The sequence below is a fragment of the Macaca thibetana genome, chromosome 9 (genome assembly GCF_024542745.1).
Source record: "Macaca thibetana thibetana isolate TM-01 chromosome 9, ASM2454274v1, whole genome shotgun sequence".
NCBI lineage: Eukaryota > Metazoa > Chordata > Mammalia > Primates > Cercopithecidae > Macaca > Macaca thibetana.
Genome location: NC_065586.1, coordinates 58,447,644 through 58,469,536, shown reverse-complemented (window position 1 = coordinate 58,469,536; position 21,893 = coordinate 58,447,644). Strand labels below are relative to the sequence as shown.

Below are 21,893 nucleotides of genomic sequence, written 5' to 3'. Positions count from 1 at the left end.
TCAAGGATGAATTCTCTTAACCCAGAGTACATTTCTTTTTAGAGAGAGTGACCTATTTGTCTAACTTTGCAAAATAGACGAATTACTTGAACCTTTGCCATTGATGTGCACATCCAGTGAGGGACAATTCATCTTCTTAGGAGAACTGACACACATTGCTTCCTCCTCATTTTTTAGCGGCTCCATAGACAACTACAAATGTGCAAAAGTTGGGAATGCATCTTTTTCACAAAGAAATATTCAATTCTGCCCTGTAGGGTTTTTTCCACAACCATCTCCTGTGATCTTTCAAATTGGTTCATTAAAGATCTGGGCGTTCTGAAGTAAAACTTTGATGTGGTTGGTACCATTTGTGGTCAGTCTTATTTGTGGTTTATATTTGGCCAGAGCATCCATGACCTCAAAAGCCTTTTCCAGATCTCTGTGTAGGTTTTGGCAACTTCTGTGTACTCTGAATAAAAAAATGCTGCCCTGATGCCACATCCCATGAAAGTTGCCAAGTTCTTCTTTAACTGTAAGAGCTGTTTCTTACCATGTTCTATCCAATCTTCCTCCTGGTTTCAAACTGTTTGGTAGTATTTTGGTCTAACCTTTGTTTGGAGGCTTTAGGGTTTCTTGTTGTCTTTTTGTTTCATTTTGTTTTGTTTTCCTGGTTTGAAATGCAGATTAATTATTTCTCTAGCTTTTTACATTGACTTTTTATTCATAGGAGAAATATATTTGTGCACATCTACCCACACAGATACTGTTTTAGTTTCACTGGGGCATTTGCCAAAAGGCAGAAGACAGATTGCTGTTGCAGAGTTGTAGATTATTATTATATTTAGCAAGATAGCTGGCTAAATCCTAACTTACTCCACTGGGTGACTCCCTGGGATGTTATTTTCTCTATCTCTGAAGTTATTTGAGCAAGGAAAGCATTTCTTTTATACTGTCTGTATTCTGTTTTATTTGGTTCATATTTCCTTGGATTCTTTATGCATATTTTATGGCACTCACTTTCAAGAATAAAGATGTAGTTGAGAGGCATGCCAGAGTCGATGGTTTGTTGTTAGTTGATAGTTTGATTGATTAATATAGTAGGATTTTTCTGCTTGATCCTGACCTAACCCATTGGCTTTCTTTAGTGGACAGTTTTACAAGGACAATGGCAGGTGCAGGGAATTGCCCACTTCAGCAGGGCTCTGACATACTTGATCTGTTTCTCCTTCCCTCAGGAAAAGCTTTGCCAGCAGAAGTATAATGTCTCCTGCATAATGATCATGCCCCAGCACCAAAGGCAAGGATTTGGACGGTTTCTCATTGATTTCAGTAAGTGAAGTACTTTATTTACTTTCATGATCCAGGAGGCTGATGGCTGTTACAGGAAACAGTAACACATAAAACTTTATTTAACCTGCATTGTTGTTTTTATCAATAGATAATGAGTTTTCTATTTATATTTACATAGGTTAGAACATCTTCCTCAAGTGAAAAATGTGCTGCTGCTCAGTGATTGTACTCTAGGAAATTGAGACTAGATCTCTCGGCAGCGGGCCTCATGCACAAAGCCATTACCCTGAATGAACCGACAGAATTACATTCCATTTTGTGGTGCTCATGCTCATTAGCACCAAAAGAGGCAATTATTCGTGATTAAAGCTAAAGGAAGTATTATTTGAAAGGATTTTCAGCTCTCTAAAATTTTGCCTATAATCTTGTACAGTGCAAAGCAGAAAAGGTATATTTCCATTTAGAAAAATAATTTTCTAGGCAGCCTGTCCTGGGCCTTGCTAGTAGAAATAACTCTTACCTTGTTTTGTTAATTTCCCTTTTCTATTACGGAAATTAATACAGTGTTTGTATCTAGAGGTTTCCCAAGAAATATTTATCTTATATGCACTCATATCTTCTGAGCCTTCTCTGTTAAAACCAGAATAATATATAAAAGTACGCACACGGATAATGTTTTTAAAAATTGGTAGTTTGTTTTTTTCCTTGTTTATATGATACTGGATGTGTAAATGTTGTGTTAGGGGTACATTTGGAGAATTGATTCAAAATATCTAGATAACATGATGACCAGATATCCCATGATAATAGTCATTTCTGGTCATGTAAAAATCTGTCATTGGCCAGGCGTGGTAGCTCATGCCTGTAATCCCGCACTTTGGGAGGCCGAGGCAGGTGGATCACAAGATCAAGAGATTGAGACCATCCTGGCCCACATGGTAAAACCCCATCTCTACTGAAAAATAAATACAAAAATTAGCTGGACGTGGTGGCACACGCCTGTACTCCCAGCTACTGGGGAGGCTGAGGCAGGAGATTAACTTGAACCCAGGAGGTGGAAGTTGCAGTGAGCTGAGATGGTGTCACTGCACTCCAGCCTGGGCGACAGAACGAGAGACTCTGTCTCAAAAAAAATAAATAAATAAAAATAAATCTGTCACTAGGAACCAGGTGCTTCTTGATTACCAGATTGCAGTTTATCTGCTTGTTAACTGAAAGGAGGAAAATTTAGGACTTTGCACAATGTTCGTCAGCTATATCAGATGCAAAAACCACAATGTAAATGTTCTCACAGAAAACCATGAAGAAATACAGTGAATCTAAATCTATATTGTCAGGTATTGTAAAGATTAATGTCTGATTAAAGTGTAAAATAACTGAATAGCAGTTTTGACTGATTTATATAATTTATTGACATTGAAGAATGTGATTCTTTTAAAAGAAAAATTTTGATTATTTTTCCATTTTTAGATAATATTTTTAGTTATTGATTGATTACCCTAGTCTTATCTATACTTTCCTGACCTAGTTATCCATGAAACCAGTAATCCCAAGGAGGGCCATCTTACCAAATGCAGTGTACCATTTTTATTTTTATAGAGTCCTAGCTGTAATCATTTCTGAGGGCAAAACCATTTATCTTGTTCTCTAGTTTTGTGTGTCTTCCATTCATAAGTAGTCCGTAAATATAGTTTCTGGTGTGCATAGCAGCCATTCAAGCCTTAAATTTTTGGTCATATCTGTATGCCTACAGAATAAGGCAAACTCCTTAGCTCAATATTTAACGTCTTCCAACATCTAGTTCCAGCCTGTCCTTTAGGCTTTTTCATCTACTAATCTCCTTTTTCTCAAATAGTCTGAGCATGGTCCTATACCTCCATTTTTTTGTCCATGCAGTCCCTTCCTTGAAGTGATCACCTAATCCTTTCCTAGTCTCTGTCTGTTCAAAATCCTGCCCATTGTTACAAGCCAGCTCAAGTATCTCTGCTTTTTGATCCCACCTCCTGGAATTTTATCTCATACATTTATTGGTCCCATATTGTATATGGTATCACACACTCTATTCACCCTTTTGTGATAATTATTGATGGAGGTGTCATACTTCCAACTTCTCTGTATCCAGTAGTACAGTTTCCTATATAATAATATGTATTAGATGGTATAAATTAAATTTTATTGATATAAACTAAATTTCCAAATTGATATGTTTGCTGTCCACAATAATTGTCTACCTAAAATTAAAAAGGAACTGGTACTTACTAGGTAAAAGTTCAAGCTCAAAATTCAGTAGCATCTTATTTGTACAGCATGATCTGGCACTAAGGCCTTCTACATAAGAAAACAATCTGGGTAACAAATACATTATCTTCAAATGCTATGTCTTTTTTTAAACCATTTTAGTGAAAACTGTTATTAAAATCTACCTTGTAGTTTAAAACTACAGAACACATTGAAACCTTGATGAATGCTGTCTACCAGGATGTGACCAGGCAAAGCTGTGCTGAGGGCGTGGTTGTTGATTTTCTCTTTCCTGTACACTTAGCATTGCCCCTGCTGGAGTGGGTTTAAGAAGTGCGGTGAAACATCTGAATAAAGTTGAAAAGGGATTGGTGTTATTCCCTCAGAGAAGAGGAGACTAGGGGAAGAATTTTATAGCACTCAAAGAAAATGCGAACTGGTGTAAACCCAATAGAAATTCAATTTAAAACCAAAAGAATTTCTTGGCTATAAAAGTTTTAAGGAAGATAGAGTAGGCTGCTGAAGAAATTAATAGCACCTTCTCTTGGAAGTTACTTAAAGTAATAGTAGATAAATATCTTTCCAGAATGATTGAAATACAGCCTTTGAAGGTAGGGGTGAGTCACATGACCTCTCATGATCATTTTTGACCTCATAATTTGGAGCCCAGTATAGAAAGCTAACTAGGGTTACAGGTTTTATAAAATCTGCTCTGGTTTTTTAAAGGACCTTTTAATGGTTATCTTTATTTTATTTCTGTTTTGTACATGAGCCTGGGGTCTTTTAGTCAGGGATGTATTTTCAGTAAGTCAAATGAGGTTGTAAATCAGGTAGATCTTTATAATTGCCAGTTTAGTAAGCTGAAACAAGACACAAGCAGGGAGAGAGATATAGCTGCCCACTTGCACACTTGATCACAGATGTGAGTGGAATGTAATGCATTGTGTATATATACATGCTCCTGGACTTACAGTGGGGCTATGGGCTGATAAACCCATCATAAAGTGAAAATATCATTAATTAAAAATACATTTAATACACTTAATCCACCAACCATCATAGCTTAGCCTGGACTTTAAATGTGCTTAGAACATTTACATTACCCCACAGTTGGGCAAAATCATCCAACACAAAGCCAATTTCATAATAAAGTGTTGAGTATCTCATGTAAGAGTGTTGTACCACATATGGCTAGCCCAGGAAATGATCAGGTATGGTTTTTACTGAATGGTGTTGCTTTCATACCTTAGTAAAGTTGAACCATTGTAAGCCAGGGACTATCTGTATAAAGAACTGCAAATGCAGTGCTTTGAACACTGTTCTTCAGGGCAGCCGAGTGAGGTGGAATGGTCATCCATGGGACCATGTGCTGCTTGCAGAATGAGTCATTTGTCTGTCACTTCCTAGAACAGCTTCTCTGGGATTTGTCAGAACAAGGCTCCCGAGGAGGCCATTTGCAGAGTTTGGCCAGAGTGACTAAAGGGCACCAACTCCCAATTTGCTCATAAACTCCCTAGTGGGTTTTATGACTCTTTGCCCACAACTGGAATGGGTGGAGGAGAGAGTGACTATCATGGATTGGTTGAGAACACATTCCTTTCTTTTGAATTCTAGGATTCCCTTTCTCAATCAGAAAATTTGAAAGTCTTCCCCATCTCTGTCTGTAAAGTCTTTCTATCTCTCTCTCCCTCCATCCCCACCAGACGTGCAGAGAACTCCCTTGCCCACAAAACATTTGCAGTTCCTACTTCAGAGCCTTACACCGACAAGGCAAGGAGCTCTTCTTCTCCCAGCCACTGCTGAGCCCTGGGGCCCCAGAGTGCTCCCTCCCAAGCCCTGGACTGCTTCTGCTGCAGGGGCTGCCAGCAGTGCCTTATGCATCTCACTATTTTTTTCTTTAATTTTGAAATAATTTCAGACTTAGAGAAAAGCTCTAAGAATAATACCACAATTTCCCATACATTGTTGCACATATTCACATTTTATCACGTCTGTTTTCTGCTCTATTATTTTCAATCTTTCCCTTTGTTTCTCTCTCTCTCTCTCATATTTTCTTTTCAGAATCATTTGAGAGTAAGTTGAAGACATGTGGCACCTTTATCCCTAAATATTACAGTGTTTTTCCACAACGATGCTCTCATATATAGCCATAATACAAATTATTAAAATCAAGATATTAAAGTAATCTCTGCGCATTGTTCAAATTTTAAATTTTACCAGTTTATACTGATGTTCTTTCTAGAGGGAAAAAAAAAAAAAATCTCCAGGATCACGTGGAGTATGTAGTTATGTCCCTGGAGCCTCCTTTAATCTGGAATAGTACCTGTTTTTTTGTTTTGTTTTGCTTTGCTTTGTGTTTTCCATGATTTTGGTATTTTTGAAGCATACAACCCACTTACTTTGTATGATGTGCTTCAATTTGGGTTTATCTGATGTGTCTTCACAGTTAGATTTAGGCTGTACATTTTTTGGCAGGAATACCATAGAAGTGACCGTATGTCCTCCCCAGTGCATTTCATCAGGATCATATGATAATACATTTGTCTCATCACTGGGTTTAGGTGGTACCTGCCAGGCTTCTTCACTGTGAAATTACCATTTTTCGCTTTGTAATCAGTAAGTGTCTGGTGAGAAGATACTTTGGGATTATATAAATATCAATTCTCATCCAATTTTCACCTCCTACTTTTACCTTCACTTATGGCTCTTATCTAAAATAATTATTACTATGATAATTACCAAATGGTAATTTTCTAATTTCATTCTTTCTACAACTTACTAATTGGCATTCTATAAGGAAGAATTGTTTCTTTTTCCCCATTTATTTAATTTTTTTGGTATAATTTTGGGTTTTAATTTTATTCTGTAGGTTATATCTTGTCATTACCATGATTGATTTTTATGTTCCCCAAACATCAAGTTGTCCTGGATTTATTTAGCAGCAAATGTTTCAAGTGGGTTCTTGTGCCTTTTCCACATGCTTCCGTCCTGTGGATTCTTCCTTTCTGCCACAGCATGATGTTCCAGATTTAGCTTATCCTTTTCTTAAGCCAGCGCTGGAATCATCCATTTCTCCCAAGAGCCTTGGTTCCTTATGGTGGAGAACAGTATTTAGGAACCGGGATCTGGGCCAGGCACAGTGGCTCATGCCTATAATCCCAGCACTTTGGGAGGCCGAGGCAGGCGGATCTCTTGAGGCCAGGAGTTCAAGACCAGCCTGGCCAACATAGTGAAACCCTGTCTCTACAAAAAGACACAAAAATTAGCCGGGCATGGCGGCGGGTGCCTGTAGTTCCAGCTACTTGGGAGGCTGAGGCAGAGAATTGCTTGAACCCGGGAGGTGGAGGTTGCAGTGAGCTGAGATTGTGCCACTGCACTCTAGTCTGGGTGAAAGAGGAAGACTTTGCCTTAAAAAAAAAAAAGAAGGAAACCAAGTTCTGATCACTTAAATGTGCCCATGGCTACTTGGGTGTCACTGCTTCTAGCCCTCTCAGAGGACAGAACTTGGATAGCATGCATATTTATATCCGTGTATGTGCATCCGTGTATGTGCATGACTGTATTTATTGTTGATTGCCCATGTCTTTTATCAAAAGTAAACTTCATGAGAGTGTGGACTTTGCTTTTTGCTGCAGTCTGATCTTCTAGAAGAGCGTGGCACTTAGTAGGTTCTTAATTGTTGAACAAATGTTAAATTATGACGGGAAGAACTTTTAAAATGTGCTTTCCCTTCTTGTGTGTGATTCTTAGGGAGAATTTTATTTTATTAGAACATAAACCATCAGCACTGGTTTACTTACTCCCAAATGATGCCAGGTATGCCCTGTCTTCTTTCGAGGTCTGGTACTTTTGCTGAAATGCAGCCTCTATCTTAAGATCATTTCAGTTGCATCAGAAAGATGTCACTGTCTGCTCTAAACCTTTGGCGGAGAAAGCAGAGCTGTGACATAATCCACATTTGTACATAGCTGGTTGAAGAGACACTTATCTTTTCCTTACTTTTTCTCTTATCAGATAATTCATTTCTTGATTGCATTTATTTTGAAAGGAAAATTCCAGCTTTAGCCATAAGAAGCTGTCAAGAAAGCTTCCTCTGCTTAGCCTTCCCAGCAGCTCCTGGGTGAGTGCAGTCAAGGCAGTCATTAAGGAATAATAAGTTATGCTTTTGAAATGGTGCTCAAGTACTTCATAGCCTTTTCTAAGACAAGGAGCCTCCCACCTTCACCCCCATGACACTTGTTGGAAAATACTGGACCAGCAGCTATATCCTTGGGCTTTCGCTGGGTTTTGGAAGACACGTTTTGACCTATGTACTCAAGTATAATGATGACATTTATTTTAATAGGATTCTAGTCTGTAATATAATAAGGAAAATGGCTATTTTTCCTTATTTTCTCATTATAATATGTTTCACTAAAAGCTTTTGCCATTACTGTTTTATTACATTGGTCTGAAGTACAATATGTTTTAATATGCTAAAGATAACATCAAGGTTGAAAATTGAGCTCTCAGTGATTTATTCAGAGGTTGACGGCTGCTGAATGCATTGAAATGAGTTGCATGAGACAGTGCGGCTAACGATTTATTTGTGTATCTTTTTTTAAGCTAAGCTTGTCATAAATAAGAGCAAATAAATAGCTCTTATAGAATAGTTTGTATTCATTGCCTCAATGAAAACATTGTAAATATGAAACATACGGTCTGCAGTCTCTCTCTTTTTTTCTGAAAGCTAGTGTTTTGCCTTACATAGCTCAGAATTTTTTCGAGTTTTGGCATGCAGGTGGTTGTTTGTTTGTTTTTTTTTTCAAACAAATTTTTTGTCTGTTTGGATTTCTAACATTGACTGGCATTTGCAATGAGTCATTTTGAAACCCACTACTGGACAAATTCCATTCAAATAATTGGGATGAGAATAACCTAATCTTCAGCGGTAACTGGAACAAAATGAAACCTTAGTGGGACCGTCAAGAGGGCAGGGACTTGGTCATTGCTAAACTCCAAGCCATGAGCACAGTGGCTAGCACATAGAGGATACACAATAAAGGATTGTTGGGGGAAATCAGTGCATGCCTGAGTCTAGTTCATCCACTTCTTTGTATGAGTGTCAACACCTGCCAGATACATCCAGCTAGCTTTTGACCAGTAGTGCTTAAACTCAGACTTCCTCTCAGTCTTTGTTTTTTACACTTTATTTATCCCTTCGTCCCATCTTTCAGCAAACATGCTTTAAATACACTGTGCCAGGGATGGTCTAGGTGATGAGGATATAAGGATGAATGATTTAGTCCTTGCCCATAGGGTAGTAGAGCATCAGACACAAAATTCTTCCCAGCCCTGCAGTTTCAAATGTGAGAGAGGCTGTGGCAGTGCAGAGGAGGAAATGCTTCCAACTCTATTTTCCATTTACCCAGTTAAGATATATGGAAGAGACACATTTTCACATTTTTCTCTTCTCTTCTCTTTTAAGACTGGGTCTCACTCTGTCACCCAGGCTGGAGTACAGTGGCCTGATCATAGCTCACTGCAGCGCTGAACTCCTGAGCTCAAGTGATCCGCCCATGTCAGCCTCCCAAGTAGCTGGGATTACAGGCACATGCCACCATTCCCGACTGTTTTCCCGGGGAGAGGTGGGGGGTCAGGTAGAGACAGGCTCTTGCTTTTTTGCCTAGGCTGGTTTCAAACTCCTGGCTTCAAGCTCTCCTCCTGCCTCAGCCTCCCAAGGCACTGGAATTACAGGTGTGAGCCACTGTGCCCTGACCCATTGTTAAAACAAGATCAAGAAAGATTTTGCTCTGCTTGGCTGAAATTAGTGCTATACCTGGTTTGGGTTTCAGGAGCTCTATTCCCCCTTGAACATATTTTCCAGCTTGTAATAGAGACATTATGTTTGAGATAGAATATTCTAAGATAAAAGTTTGCCTGCACTTACCCCTCTCATGATGGTATTTCGTTTTCTTTTTCTTTTTTTTCTTTTTTTTTTTTTTTTTTTGAGACTGAGTCCTGCTCTGTCGCCCAGGCAGAAGTGCAGTGGCACGATCTCAGCTCACTGCAGCCTCTGCCTCCCGGGTTCAAGCAGTTCTCCTGCCTTAGTCTCCTGAGTAGCTGGGATCACAGGCACGCACCACCATGCCCGGGTAATTTTTGTATTTTTTAGTAGAGACAGGGTTTTGTCATGTTGCCCAGGCTGGTCTCAAACTGCTGAGTAAAAGCGAACCACCCACCTCAGCCTCCCAAAGTGCTGGGGATTACAGGCATGAGCCACCACGCCTGGCCCTAAACAACATATTTATGACTTCAGCTGGTTGTAAGGTAGTTTTTTGGTTCGTTGGTTGGTTGGTTGTTGGTGTTGTGTTTGTTTGTTTTTAAATATAACTTCATATTGGGTAAAACAGAAGGTTTTCCTTAACTTGTTTAGAATTGTTTAGGAAAATACTAGTTAGGAATCTGATTTTTTTTCTCCCCCACAGAGGGATTGTGGTTAGCATGTTTGTACCCTAATATTCATGCTACATTTTCATGTTTACCAATATAAAAACCTCTGTTTTGTAATTATTTATATGGAGTCCTGCTTTGAGTTAACATCATAGAGGAACTCTTTTTTTCAGCAAAATTGTTTTAAATTAATGTTTCTAAAGTGTATAAAAATGGTTGAGTGGATTAAAAGCAATTCAGTTTCACACGTAACCATTTGTCCACATGGAAATAAATATGTAGCACAATTACACAGCAGAAGGTACGAAAAGGTGTTGCTGAAATCATGAGAAAATATAATACAGGTGGACATCACTCTCCACAATAAATTTGCATATGTCCTTTTCTGGGGCAAATACAGTCATCATTTTAAATGAAGTCGAAGAGTTATTTCTGTAAACAAAACAAAAGTCATGCTTGTCATACTAGACAGCAAGGAAGCAAAAATTGTTAGGGTCATGTCAAAAAGACTTAGGAGTCAATTTGAAGAGGCTCTGACCAGATAATAAATATAATAATAAAGATAAAAAATTGCAATTTATTGCAACTTATCAAATGTTTAAATTCATAAGTTCATAATGATATTTAAAAACAAACTGATTTAGAGGATAATAGGAACCAGTTTATTATCTTGAAAACCGCAAAAAATATAATTAAAGCATTTATCCTGCCTTTCTTATATAAACTGTACAGTGAAGTAATCAAGTAGTAAAGGAGGGGAAACATCATTTTATTTTTTAAATTTTTAAAATTTTTTTGAGACAGGGTCTTGCTCTGTCACCCAGGCTATAGTGCAGTGGTGCGACCTCAGCTTACTGCAGCCTCAACCTCCTAGACTCAGGAGATCCTCCCACCTCAGCCTCCTGAGTAACTGGGACTACAGGTAAACACCACCATGCCCAGCTAATTTTTTCATTTTCTGTAGTCTCTTTACGTTGTCCAGAATGGTCTTGAACTCCTGGGCCCAAGCGATCCACTTGCCTTGGCTTCCCAAAGTGGTAGGATTATAGGCATGAGCTGCCGCACCTGGCCAGAAACATCTTTTTATAAACATATTCCAGCTAACCAATGAAAATAAAATGCACAGTGGTTTACACCTGCAATCTGAGCACTTTGGGAGGCCGAGGCGGGCGGATTGCCTGAGTTCAGGAGTTCATGACCAGCCTGGGCAACATGGTGAAACCCTGTCTCTACTAAAATACAAAAAATTAGCTGGGTGTGGTGGCATGCGCCTGTAGTCCCAGCTGCTCGGGAGGCTGAGGCAGGAGAATGGTGTGAACCCGGGAGGCAGAGGTTGCAGTGAGCCGAGATCGCGCCACTGCACTCCAGCCTGGGCGACAGAGTGAGACTCCATCTCAAAAAAAAAAAAGAAGAAAAGAAAATGACAGAATTAAAATATAACCGTTTTGTAATCCCCACCACCACTGTGAATTAATGGATGTAGACAATGAACAAAAACAACTGTTGCAAAAAGGACAACCAGAAATTATGTATCTTCTGATCAAGGATATTTGTAGTCTTGCCAGTGGATTGAACCCAAGTCTTATCAAGCAAGCATTGGATCTAGTTGCCATTTTGCAAGAGATACAGAATAAAGAGGAGCATACTGAGCTGCAGTACAAGTAGGAGATCAGCAAAACTCAGAGTGTGGACAGTATAGGTCAAGTGGCCCCAGTTCATCCACAGATAGATTACAAGGAAAAGAAAGGGGTGAAGGTGGAACTCCTAGATTAAAATGGCATTAAGATTTTTTTTTTATTTTAATAGGCAAGACTATTCTAGTGGCTGGGCTGTTTTGGTGATGAAAGTATAAAAAAAAACAAGAGATTATTGTGAGAGTCAGTCTAGTGGTTACTTATGAGAGAGAAGGGGTGATTGGCTGGAGCAGAGAGAAGGTTTTCTGGAGTAGCCAGCAAAGTTCTCTTTCTTGATCCTGAGTGATAGTTACAAGGACAGTTGCCTAATAATCCATTAAGCCATATATTTGTTTTTTGTCATTTTCAGTATCTGTGTTTTATTTTTGTTTTTTTAGAAAGTGATCATCTTAAAATGGGAGGTGACATCCTATGGTATCTTAGCGCTTGGGTTTTTGTAACTCTTAAAACTGAAACTTACTCGATTGGTGGCATCCTATTAGTCATGTTTTAAAGAGAGACACGGTTTTCACCTTGACTGCTCGAAAATGAAAACTTGAGTGTACAAGTATTTAGTGTACGGGCATCAACTCCATGTCAGCCTTTGCAGAGCCATTTTTATGTGAAGGAAATGTACTGAAATTTACTTGAATCAAATCCTCTGAAGTGTAGAGTCTAGTTCATCAGAGAACAGCATTCCTGTAAATTTCACTTTCACTCTTAAACTTAGAAAAACATAATTGAAGGGTTGTGCATTAACAGAATGAGGATGAAATGAAGGATTCGGACAAGGAATGGCGATGCAGAGTGAGGATGGAGTACAGAGAAGGTATTTAACTGTGAGCCTGAGGAGAGAAAGAAGAGACACTGCAGCATGAGAACTGTTTTCCCATTTTTCTTTTTTTGTGGGAAGAATAGCACCAGCAGACCCTGTAAGATGTGTACAGGAAAACTGCCCTTTCCTCCTCCTTGGTTGCTGAGCAGTTCTAAAATTTGGGGTAGATCTTTAGCCACTAGAAACAGAACTTAGAGAAAAGATGTTAAAAGTTAGATTTTTAAGAAAGGGAAGAAAAAGGCTAGGATGACTTAAAATGTCCTGAACTGAGGCTCTGCTATTTATGAGAAAAACGGGTTTCCTTCTTCTTAAGAGGGTGATTCTCTCTTCGTAGACTAAGAGTCCTGCCCTGGGGTTCGCCCGGCGTTGGAGCTTTTCTCCGTGAAGTTAAGGACATTAATAAGATTTTTCTCTACCGAAGCAGAAAATGCCTCTGAAGACAGCCTTTCATCCCTGTAGCTTTTCAGTTGCATCCAGTTAAAAACTTATAGAACGTAATGAATGTTTTTAGAGAGGAAATAAAATGAATGATGCCCGTGAATTTGTTTTAAACATTGTTTATTTTACCTAATAATTTATATAAATATTCCTTGAAGAGGAAGAGAAATCACCAGATTTAATTAATAATCGGAAGCTTTTTAGAGGATTTACTTTGAAATACCTCCCTGCCAATTTTTCATAAATTAAGCATAAACTTTCTTTGACCTCATCACACATAATTAAATAGCTGTGGAAGGGTTAAAACCAACTAAAAAGCAATTCTGTATCTCAGTCTCCATTCTCCTGCAAAATTATACAGGAAGTTTGTTTCAGTTCTCAAGCAGGGTAATTACAAGAGACAGTTACATAATTTACAGTTTCAATCTACTTGTCCATAATCACACACTTCTACCTAGTTGTATATACCCCCATGAGTATGTGTGTTGTACTTTGATTTGTAAATGATGATTGCAGTGTGATTGATTCCTTGCAATGTAGCATATTGAATTGATTTTTTAAAAAATGAACTTTAGCTGTTAACATGTCTATTTGAGTTCCTGTTATTTACGTAGTTCGTGGTTCTTGCGTTCAGCAGTTGCATACCAGCTAACAAATTAAACTCCCAGAGCTTTTTTTCTCATTAAATTTGGAAAACAGAGTGTCTGTATACAACCTAACCGGAAAAGTGCCTAGTACCTAGTAGGCACTCAACTGTTGGACATAGCACAAAACCATTTCAAGCCTTTGAAAGTGGAATGGAGATTCTTTGATTAACATAATATACAGTCTCGTGGTGATAATATTAGTATATTGTGGTGAAGCTCTGCTAATATTAATGTATTGTTGCTAAGTCTCAAATTTAGCTAAACAGTGGACAGAACAGCAGCTCATTCCAGGGGCTCAGAGAAATGTGTCATCTATAACCGAAGGGGTAGTCATTGCTATCTTTAACACTGCTGGTGATGATATTGCATATGTGTTTTGTTTTTCTAACAGCTAACATCTACTATAGCCAATTTGGACTTTAAGATTCCCTAAGATTAAAGGCTAAGTCCCTGGCCGGGCGCAGTGGCTCATGCCTGTAATCTCAGCAGTTTGGGAGGCTGAGGCGGGCAGATCACCTGAGGTCAGGAGTTCGAGACCAACCTGACTAACATGGAGCAACCCCGTCTCTACTAAAAATACAAAATTAGCCAGGCGTGGTGGTACATGCCTGTAATCCCAGCTACTCGGGAGGCTGAGGCAGGATAATCCCTTGAACCTGGGAGACAGAGGTTGCGTGAGCTGAGATCACGCCATTGTACTCCAGCCTGGGCAACAAGAGAGAAACTCCCTCTCAAAAAAAAAAAAAAAAAGCTAAGTCCCTACATGACACCAAGTCCCTGGGCAAACTAGCCAGCCACTTGTCTGGTGCCCCCCCCCCCCCCCCCCCCCACCTCAGCTCCGCTGCCTAGGGTGCCTGTGTGCTGCACAGCTTCAGAGGGGCCTCAGCAATAACCCTGGGGCGACACAGCCATTGACCTCCAGAGGCTTTTTACCTCAAATCATGTTTCAAAGCATTTGGGAGATAAATAAAAAATAAGCGAAAAGAAAAGTAGATCAGTGGAGTGGGATTGTTTGTCTAGATAACCTGAGGACAACTAGCAACAGTTTCTCTGTCTTACATTTCCAACAGTAGTTGATCAGTCAGATTAGGTGATAGGCTATACTTTGATTTTAGAAAGTCATCTCAAAAACTGACAGATTCCCTTTTGAAATGTACTTTGTTTGAAAACAAAGAAAATTTCTAAGGAGATTTGTATTCTCATTTTTTCTTTCTTCAATCTTGCTGTGTATTTTTGTTTGCTGTGTGAAAGCTCATCATCCAGAATTGGAATTACAACATAACTTTGTCCTATTTTTAAAAATTACAGCTGGTACACACACACACACACACTCCCTTCCACATATACACACAGCATTTTAGGGGGCTTGTAGGAGAGCAAATGGAAAGGCAAGTTGCTATTCCAACCATCCTGTCTCCCAAACCTGGTTCTGAAATCAGTGATACTGCCATGATTATGTAAATACAACCCCTCTCTTACCCTCCACTGTCCGTCTGTGGGGCTGGACCAGATCAGATGACTAGATACTAGAATGAACTATCTCAGCTGCCTCAATAGATCCTCAGACCTATAAAAGTAGGCAAAAGATGTCTCAGTTTTTGCATTTAGTGATTTAGTTAAGGCAAATATTCAATTGCAGTGTTTTCACAGCAGGAGAATGGTCTTAAAGGTAAAGCATTTTAAGTGCATGCAGTCATTTGTTTGGCGCAGATGCTTTATTTGAAGTGTATATGTGTTCAATCAAGTTTGCCATCTTAAAGCCTTTCAATGGTAAGTTCTTGTTACCAGAATTTTGTAACTTAGACATGAAAATTTTATCCAAGTTGGGGAACAAGCCTGGGGGGAGCCAGATATTTAAAAATGCTTTATTTTAGTAAAAACTGAAAAAGTGAGTTATCTTCTATTTCAATTATGTTATTTTCTATTTCAAAAACTATTTCTTTTTTTAATGAATCTCTAATGTAGACTTTTGCCTACTTATAGGAGAGGAAATAATTTTAAAATGCCAAATTACTTCATCTTTATATTTTTAAAAATAAATGTATTCTTCCTAAAATATCCCAGAATTTAAAAGTGGTTTGAACTGTGGAAAATTTAAAAGGTCAAAGACGAGGGCCTTCCTCTGCGTGCCTTTCTCATTTCTGTCATGCCGAAGGCCATGGCACCGGGGCTTTATCATCACCTAACTGAAAGTGCCTCTCGGTCACAAATCAGAGCGTTAACTTAGCTTGGTGATAGGCAATGGGCTTCGTGAACAATTTGGTTACTTCAACAATTTGGTAAGCTATTCTTACGTCAACATAGTTTTAAAAATTCTCGCCTTCTCCAAACAATTTTAGTTGGGGCATAAATGATACTGACAGAGTATAACATCTCTCATTCCATGATCATTTTATCGTGTGGCAGGTACCTCATTTTCCTAACAAGGAAATTGAAGGATGAATCTATTTTGTAGTCATCTTATTAAAAAAAATTTATTCTTCTAATCCACTAGACCAGGAACTCAGTTGTGGTGGCACACCATACACTCACAAATACTCCTCAGTTGAATGTTTAACGAAATGAAACTCTTTGAAGGGTATCACACAGTTCTTTATGGAGTGGCCATCCTCCCCCACCTCAATTCGGAGTGCCTCTATTTCTCTAAGATTTGCCTGCTGCTGGGATTTCTCATTAGGCACCACTGCTACCACCACAGCCCTGTGAGGTGGCAAAAATGAAGAAGTGGTGCTGCACCCCATTTAATATTCTGGCCCAAGTATAGTCCCCAAGGCCCTTTCCTTAATGGAACCCTTAATATATCTGAAACCAGACAAGTCATGAGGTTGGGTGGAACCTAGACATCTGTGGCTTTGTAAAGCCCCAAGTGATTCTGACGTGCAGGCAGGGTCGAGAACCACTGGGCTACACTTGAAGACAGAAGAAGGAGCAATAGGCCAGGCTCAGTGGCTCACACCTGTAATCCCAGCACTTTGGGAGGCCGAGGCAAGAGAGTTGCTTGAGCCGAAGAGTTTGAGACCAACCTGGGCATCATGGTGAAACCCCGTCTCTACAAAAAATGCAAACATTAGCCAAGCATGGTGGTGTGCACTTGTTGTCCCAGCTACTTGGGAGGCTGAGGTGGGAGGATCTCTTGAGCCCAGAAAGTTGAGGCTGCAGTGAGCCAGGATCATACCACTGCACTCCAGCCTGGGTGATAGAGTGAGACCCTGTCCCAAAAATAAAAGAAAAAGGAGCAATTAATTCTCTCACTGGGTAAGAGAATCAGGAATAAATGCCATCTCACACAGCTGTCTCTGGCCCTCAGGCTGCTTCCATGTGGCACGTGCTACCCCGGCACCTCCGGCTCAGGAGCACATCCACAGAGGGGCACGCTTCTCAACACAGGGGCGGTGCAGAGGGAGGGAAGTCCCCTTTCCTGCTGCCTGATGCCCTACTTGTGAGTTCATTTTCTTTCTAAGCACCTGTACCTTTTACCTGGGGACTGACATGCAGAATGACCACCCCCGCAAGGGAGTGCACACCTACCCACAGAACCATGGAACTATCTGGTAAATCCCAGCATGGTCGGTCAGCTCAGAGACACGGGCACACCACACAGCATTGGAGGAGTCATGCACCTGCCATACATCTTCCACTGGGGAGGTTGAAGGAAGACCATTCCGCCCTGGAATGGACTTGGAGGGGTAGGGACATTCAGTAAGAAAAATCAGTGGCCCCTTGGGGAAGAGCTTAGCGCTGGAGGTCTGCTGAGGAGCTTGTGGGATCCCAGAGAAGAGAGATCTAAGAGAGGGGCTTAGAGTAACAGGCTGGAATGTGACCCAGGGCAGCCAGCCTCCTTCCCCAAAGACACGCTGTCTCCATGCTCAGGGTTTCACTGGGTCAGGCCATTTTTCCAGAGACACACTTGAGTCTTGTAAAATATTTGAGTCTTTCATCTGTCTCGGGACTGTCCCTGGGCTCTGCGGAAGCCCTTACCAGTCATTGTTTCTGTGGTTGCATGGGCTTGCCATTTCCTAAGGATGGTCCTTGAAGTTAAGGACCATGGGGCCAAAGGGAATTTGGGGACACAGAACTGTGTTTGCTGGGAACTTTGTTGCCATTTCTTAAGACCACTCCTGAGGCAGAATTTTTTTTCGTGGCCTCTTTCTTTAATTCAATTTGTATCTGGGTGGTTAGCTGGGGGGAGGGGAGAGGAAGGAAGGGTGGGATGAGAGGAGAGCTTCTGTCTGAGTCCATGGAATGGTTTTCAGGTTCCTCAGACAAAAGTAGGAAAAGAAAGTTAGCTTTTCTCAATCTGATTCTATAGAGCAGTCTGTCTCTGTTGCTTTCCTTCTGTCCAAATTTTAATTATTTCCCCTACCTTAAGGATATTTAGTTACCCAAATGATCACCTTGAGAGTTGATTCATTCAATATGTTGAATAATAATCATAGCTAACACTTATTAGGATTACTGTAATGTGTCAAGCACTGTTCTGCATGCTTCATATTAACTCAATCCTTACCAGAACTGTAAGAGTTAGGTACAATTATTATTCACATCATATGGATGAGAGATCTGAAGCACAGAGAGGTTAAATAAAATCCCCCAGGTCACACAGCTGGTACATGGTGGACCCCAGATTCCATTCTGGGCAGTCTGGCTCCAGAGCCCATGCTGTTCACCCACCCATAGAGCCTCTCACGATCTGTCATGTTGTATGCAATATATGACATATTCTTTTTAAATACCAGTGCCCTGTTGCCCAACTTCAAAAAATTCTCATCTTTGTTTAATGTACATGGTCTCAAAGTATGGTTCAGTGAGTCTACAACGTCATAACTATTTTCCTAGTAGTACTAGGATACTCTTTTTCCTTTTTCCTTTCATTTTTTCATGAGTATACAGAAGAGTTTTCCAGAATGTCATGACCTGTGGTATCACAACAGATTCAGTACCAAAGCAATCTATGAAATCTAGCAAGCCGGGTGTGGTGGCTCACGCCTGTAATCCCAGCACTTTGGGAGACTGAGGTGGGAGGATCGCTTGAGCCTGGGAGTTTGAGACCAGCCTGGGCAACATGGGGAGACCCTGTCTTCTTGAAAAAGAAAAAGAAAGAACAAAATAGAGAAAAAGGGAGAAAGAGAGAATCTGACTGGCTTCTCTTAAGCCAGAAGTTAAAGAAATTTGCAAAACGTGAAATAATGCCACTCTTATTCACTATAAATTTTATTTATATTTTAGAAAGTGTAGGGTATTTTTTCATTTAAAAAATGTTACATAATGGGTTTATTGTTATCTTTTAAATAAATTAATATTTGTCAAATTTCTCAGTAAAATCAATAGATAGAGCCCTTATAAGCAAAAGCTCTTTGAGTCCTGAGACCAAAGCGTTTGAAAACCACCGATTTAAAGTATAAACCATTGCTATTCAAGTGTGGTCCATGCCACAGGAAGTTGTTAGACGTGCAGAATCTCAAGCCGCACCCCAGACCTACTGAACCGGAGTCCATGCTGTTAAGCAGAGGCATAGAACGTCTGCACAAAGCGATTTGGCAACTCAGTGACCTCTAGCCAAATTTCAGTTTGGTGGGGCTTTGGCGAGTCCATTCTCCAGTTATCTGCCATCCAAGGAGCTGAGTGAGGTCTCACCTATTTGAGACTCTTCAGTCATACATACTGTCTTCAGTGGCCACACCCTCATCAAAGCCAGCAGCTTCAGAGCAGGTTTCTAGCAGTGGTTTTCAAACTTGGGTACATCAGAATCACTTGGGGGATTTCTGAAAGCACAGATGCTGGGCTCTGCCTCTCCCCACCAAAGATTCTGATTCAGCAGGTCTGAGATAGGTTCTGAGAATTTAAAGTTCTAGCAAGTTGTCAGGTGATGTTGATGCCACAGGTCTCCACACTGAGATCTTGATAAGCAGCATTTATTCAAGTTCTTATATAATTACGTCATGCCCATAGGACTTACAGGAGAGAGTTCTTAAACTTCCACAGTTTCAACACCAATCTCTTAAAATGTAAAATATCTGAAAAATTCAAAATTTCCATCTTTGCCAAGGAGGCACCTGTATCTTTTAATAAGTGGAAAGCAGTAAGATATCAGGCAGGTCACAGGTCATTTAGAGCACGGCTGTTCTCTTAAAATGCTGTGAGGACTAAGGTTCAGCTTCCTCTGCACTAATTGCAAAATCACCACAAAATTTAAACGAGGAGATATAAATAGGCTGTCAGGTTCATTTATCATTATTTAAACTGATAACATGCCATTCATCCACTTGGTCACAGTGCTGCTCTGCACCAGAAACCAGGAACAGATGAGCGTACAGACCAGTGAATTGCCATCTCCAAGCATGAGATAACTTGGTTAGAGTCATCAGATTTCCTGTGCTCAAAAGCTGCCATAAATCCCTGGCCTGGTGTCTGTTCCCAGGCTTGCAAACCCAGTGCTGTCGACTGATACAGACCTTTCAGCAGGATTTGCTGAACTAAACAGGTGTCTGATGAAAAGTGTGTAATCCTCAAAGATTACCATCCCCTAAAAGCAGCTGGTGACCCCAAACTCACATAATCCAGACAGATGGAAGTTGGGAGTGAGTAGGTTGCCAAAGTTTACACTTTGGTGTTTGAGGAGGTTCATATGGTTTGGTCCCAGGTAGTGGAAGATGGAGGTGTGCAGGGGTGAGGGTGTCTGCCCCTGTCAGGGGAGATCCCTGTCCCTATCCATGCCCTTGCCTGAGAACATGATTCTACTATGGTCCATTTACACCCTTGAATACCACTAGTTTAAAGGGAAGGAATTTTCATTTTCAGTGAACGTTAACATTACAGTTATTATGCTGGGAATTAAATTTAATTTGGGAATTTGGGTCTGCAAAAACAAATCTTGACCTTGTCTAGATAGTTCCTTCCTTATCCTAATAGATCCGTCTACATGAGGTAACTCTCTACCACTTTGATTTTCTCCCCCTGGGGGAAAGTTAACTGTTTCAAACTCCAGGGAATCAGGGCTAGTTAACATGAGATTTGATTGTCTTACTACAAGTAGTTCAGCCTTAACAGAGGTGAGGCACACTTGGGTTCCATGCAGTACAGCTTAGAAATGCTTACTTTTTATAGACAGAAGTTGCACTGTTCTTCCTTTCCCTTTAAGCAGACATCTTGATAATCTTTTGAATTGATTATGTGGCCTGTATACTGCAACTCAGATGTCACTTTCCCCAGGATAAGTAATTCCAGTAAAGCAAAAGAGGAAGCCAGCTTTTGCTATGGTCAAGATAGTTGATGTGGATGAGGGGTTTATGGGCTACCCCGTTTTCAATTACAAGGCTCCCACTCACAGTGTAGGTGCTGTTCACCAGCACCTCTGGCTCACAGACAAGTTCAAGGGAATAATTTCACCAGCGATTAATTATACTGCAGCTACTGGGATTTGTCCTCCAAACATCACTTTGTTTTCCATCTGAAACAGCCAGGTTTCTCCAGGGAGAGCTGAGGTTTTCTGATTGAAAGTATCCCGAGTTAAGGAGAAGTGTTAAAGCACCATGGGAATCTGTTCGTCAGGGGTATATTGTACTTGTTTCAGATGCTTCAGGATAATACACCAGCTTCCAAGATAAGTGCCTTTTTTTTTTTTTGAGACGGAGTTTCACTCTTGTTGCCCAGGCTGGAGTGCAATGGCGTGATCTCGGCTCACTGCAACCTCCGCCTCCCGGGTTCAAGTGATTCACCTGCCTCAGCCTCCTGAGTAGCTGGGATTACAGGCATGTGCCACCATGCCCGGCTAATTTTGTGTTTTTAGTAGAGACAGGGTTTCTCCATGTTGGTCAGGCTGGTCTCGAACTCCTGACCTCAGGTGATCTGCCCGCCTCAGCCTCCCAAAGTGCTGGGATTACAGGCGTGAGCCACCGCACCTGGCCAAGATAAGTGCTTTTTATTTCCCTGCATCTTAGATCAATTATTTGGAATCCTTTTGGTAAGTTAAATTTAAGAGCTGTAACTTAAACCACCACATCTCTATGATTACTCAATAAGTAAAATGTTCTTACCAAAAATTATTCTTTAAATGGGCTATATTGTAATTATGTTGTGAAGAGCCTAGAGAAAATAGAGGCCAGGCACAGTGGCTCACACCTGTAATCCCACCACTTGAGGGATTGAGGTCAGGAGTTCAAGACCAGCCTAGCCAACACGGTGAAACCCTGTCTCTACTAAAAATGCAAAAATTAGCCAGGCCTGGTGGCTGAGGCAGGAGAATCGCTTGAACCTGGGAAGTGGAGGTTGCTGTGAGCCCAAATCGCACCATTGCACTCCAGCCTGGGCAACAGACCAAGCCTCTGTCTCAAAAAAATAAAAGTACAAAGAAATAAAAGG

At 40.4% G+C, this 21,893-nt stretch overlaps 2 protein-coding genes across 10 annotated transcripts in view; one reads left to right on the top strand and one right to left on the bottom strand.

Annotated features, from left to right (window-relative positions):
* KAT6B (lysine acetyltransferase 6B) overlaps positions 1–21,893 on the top strand; it is a 205,080-nt gene that overhangs the window by 168,379 nt on the left and 14,808 nt on the right. For all 9 annotated transcript variants that reach the window (XM_050803326.1, XM_050803325.1, XM_050803322.1 and 6 more), the window contains one exon: positions 1,218–1,311. In XM_050803326.1, the coding sequence (XP_050659283.1) occupies positions 1,218–1,311 (94 nt within the window). The remainder of the gene's footprint in view (positions 1–1,217; positions 1,312–21,893) is intronic.
* Positions 1–21,893, bottom strand: part of CAMK2G (calcium/calmodulin dependent protein kinase II gamma) — a 1,229,125-nt gene that overhangs the window by 1,193,895 nt on the left and 13,337 nt on the right. The window lies entirely within an intron of this gene.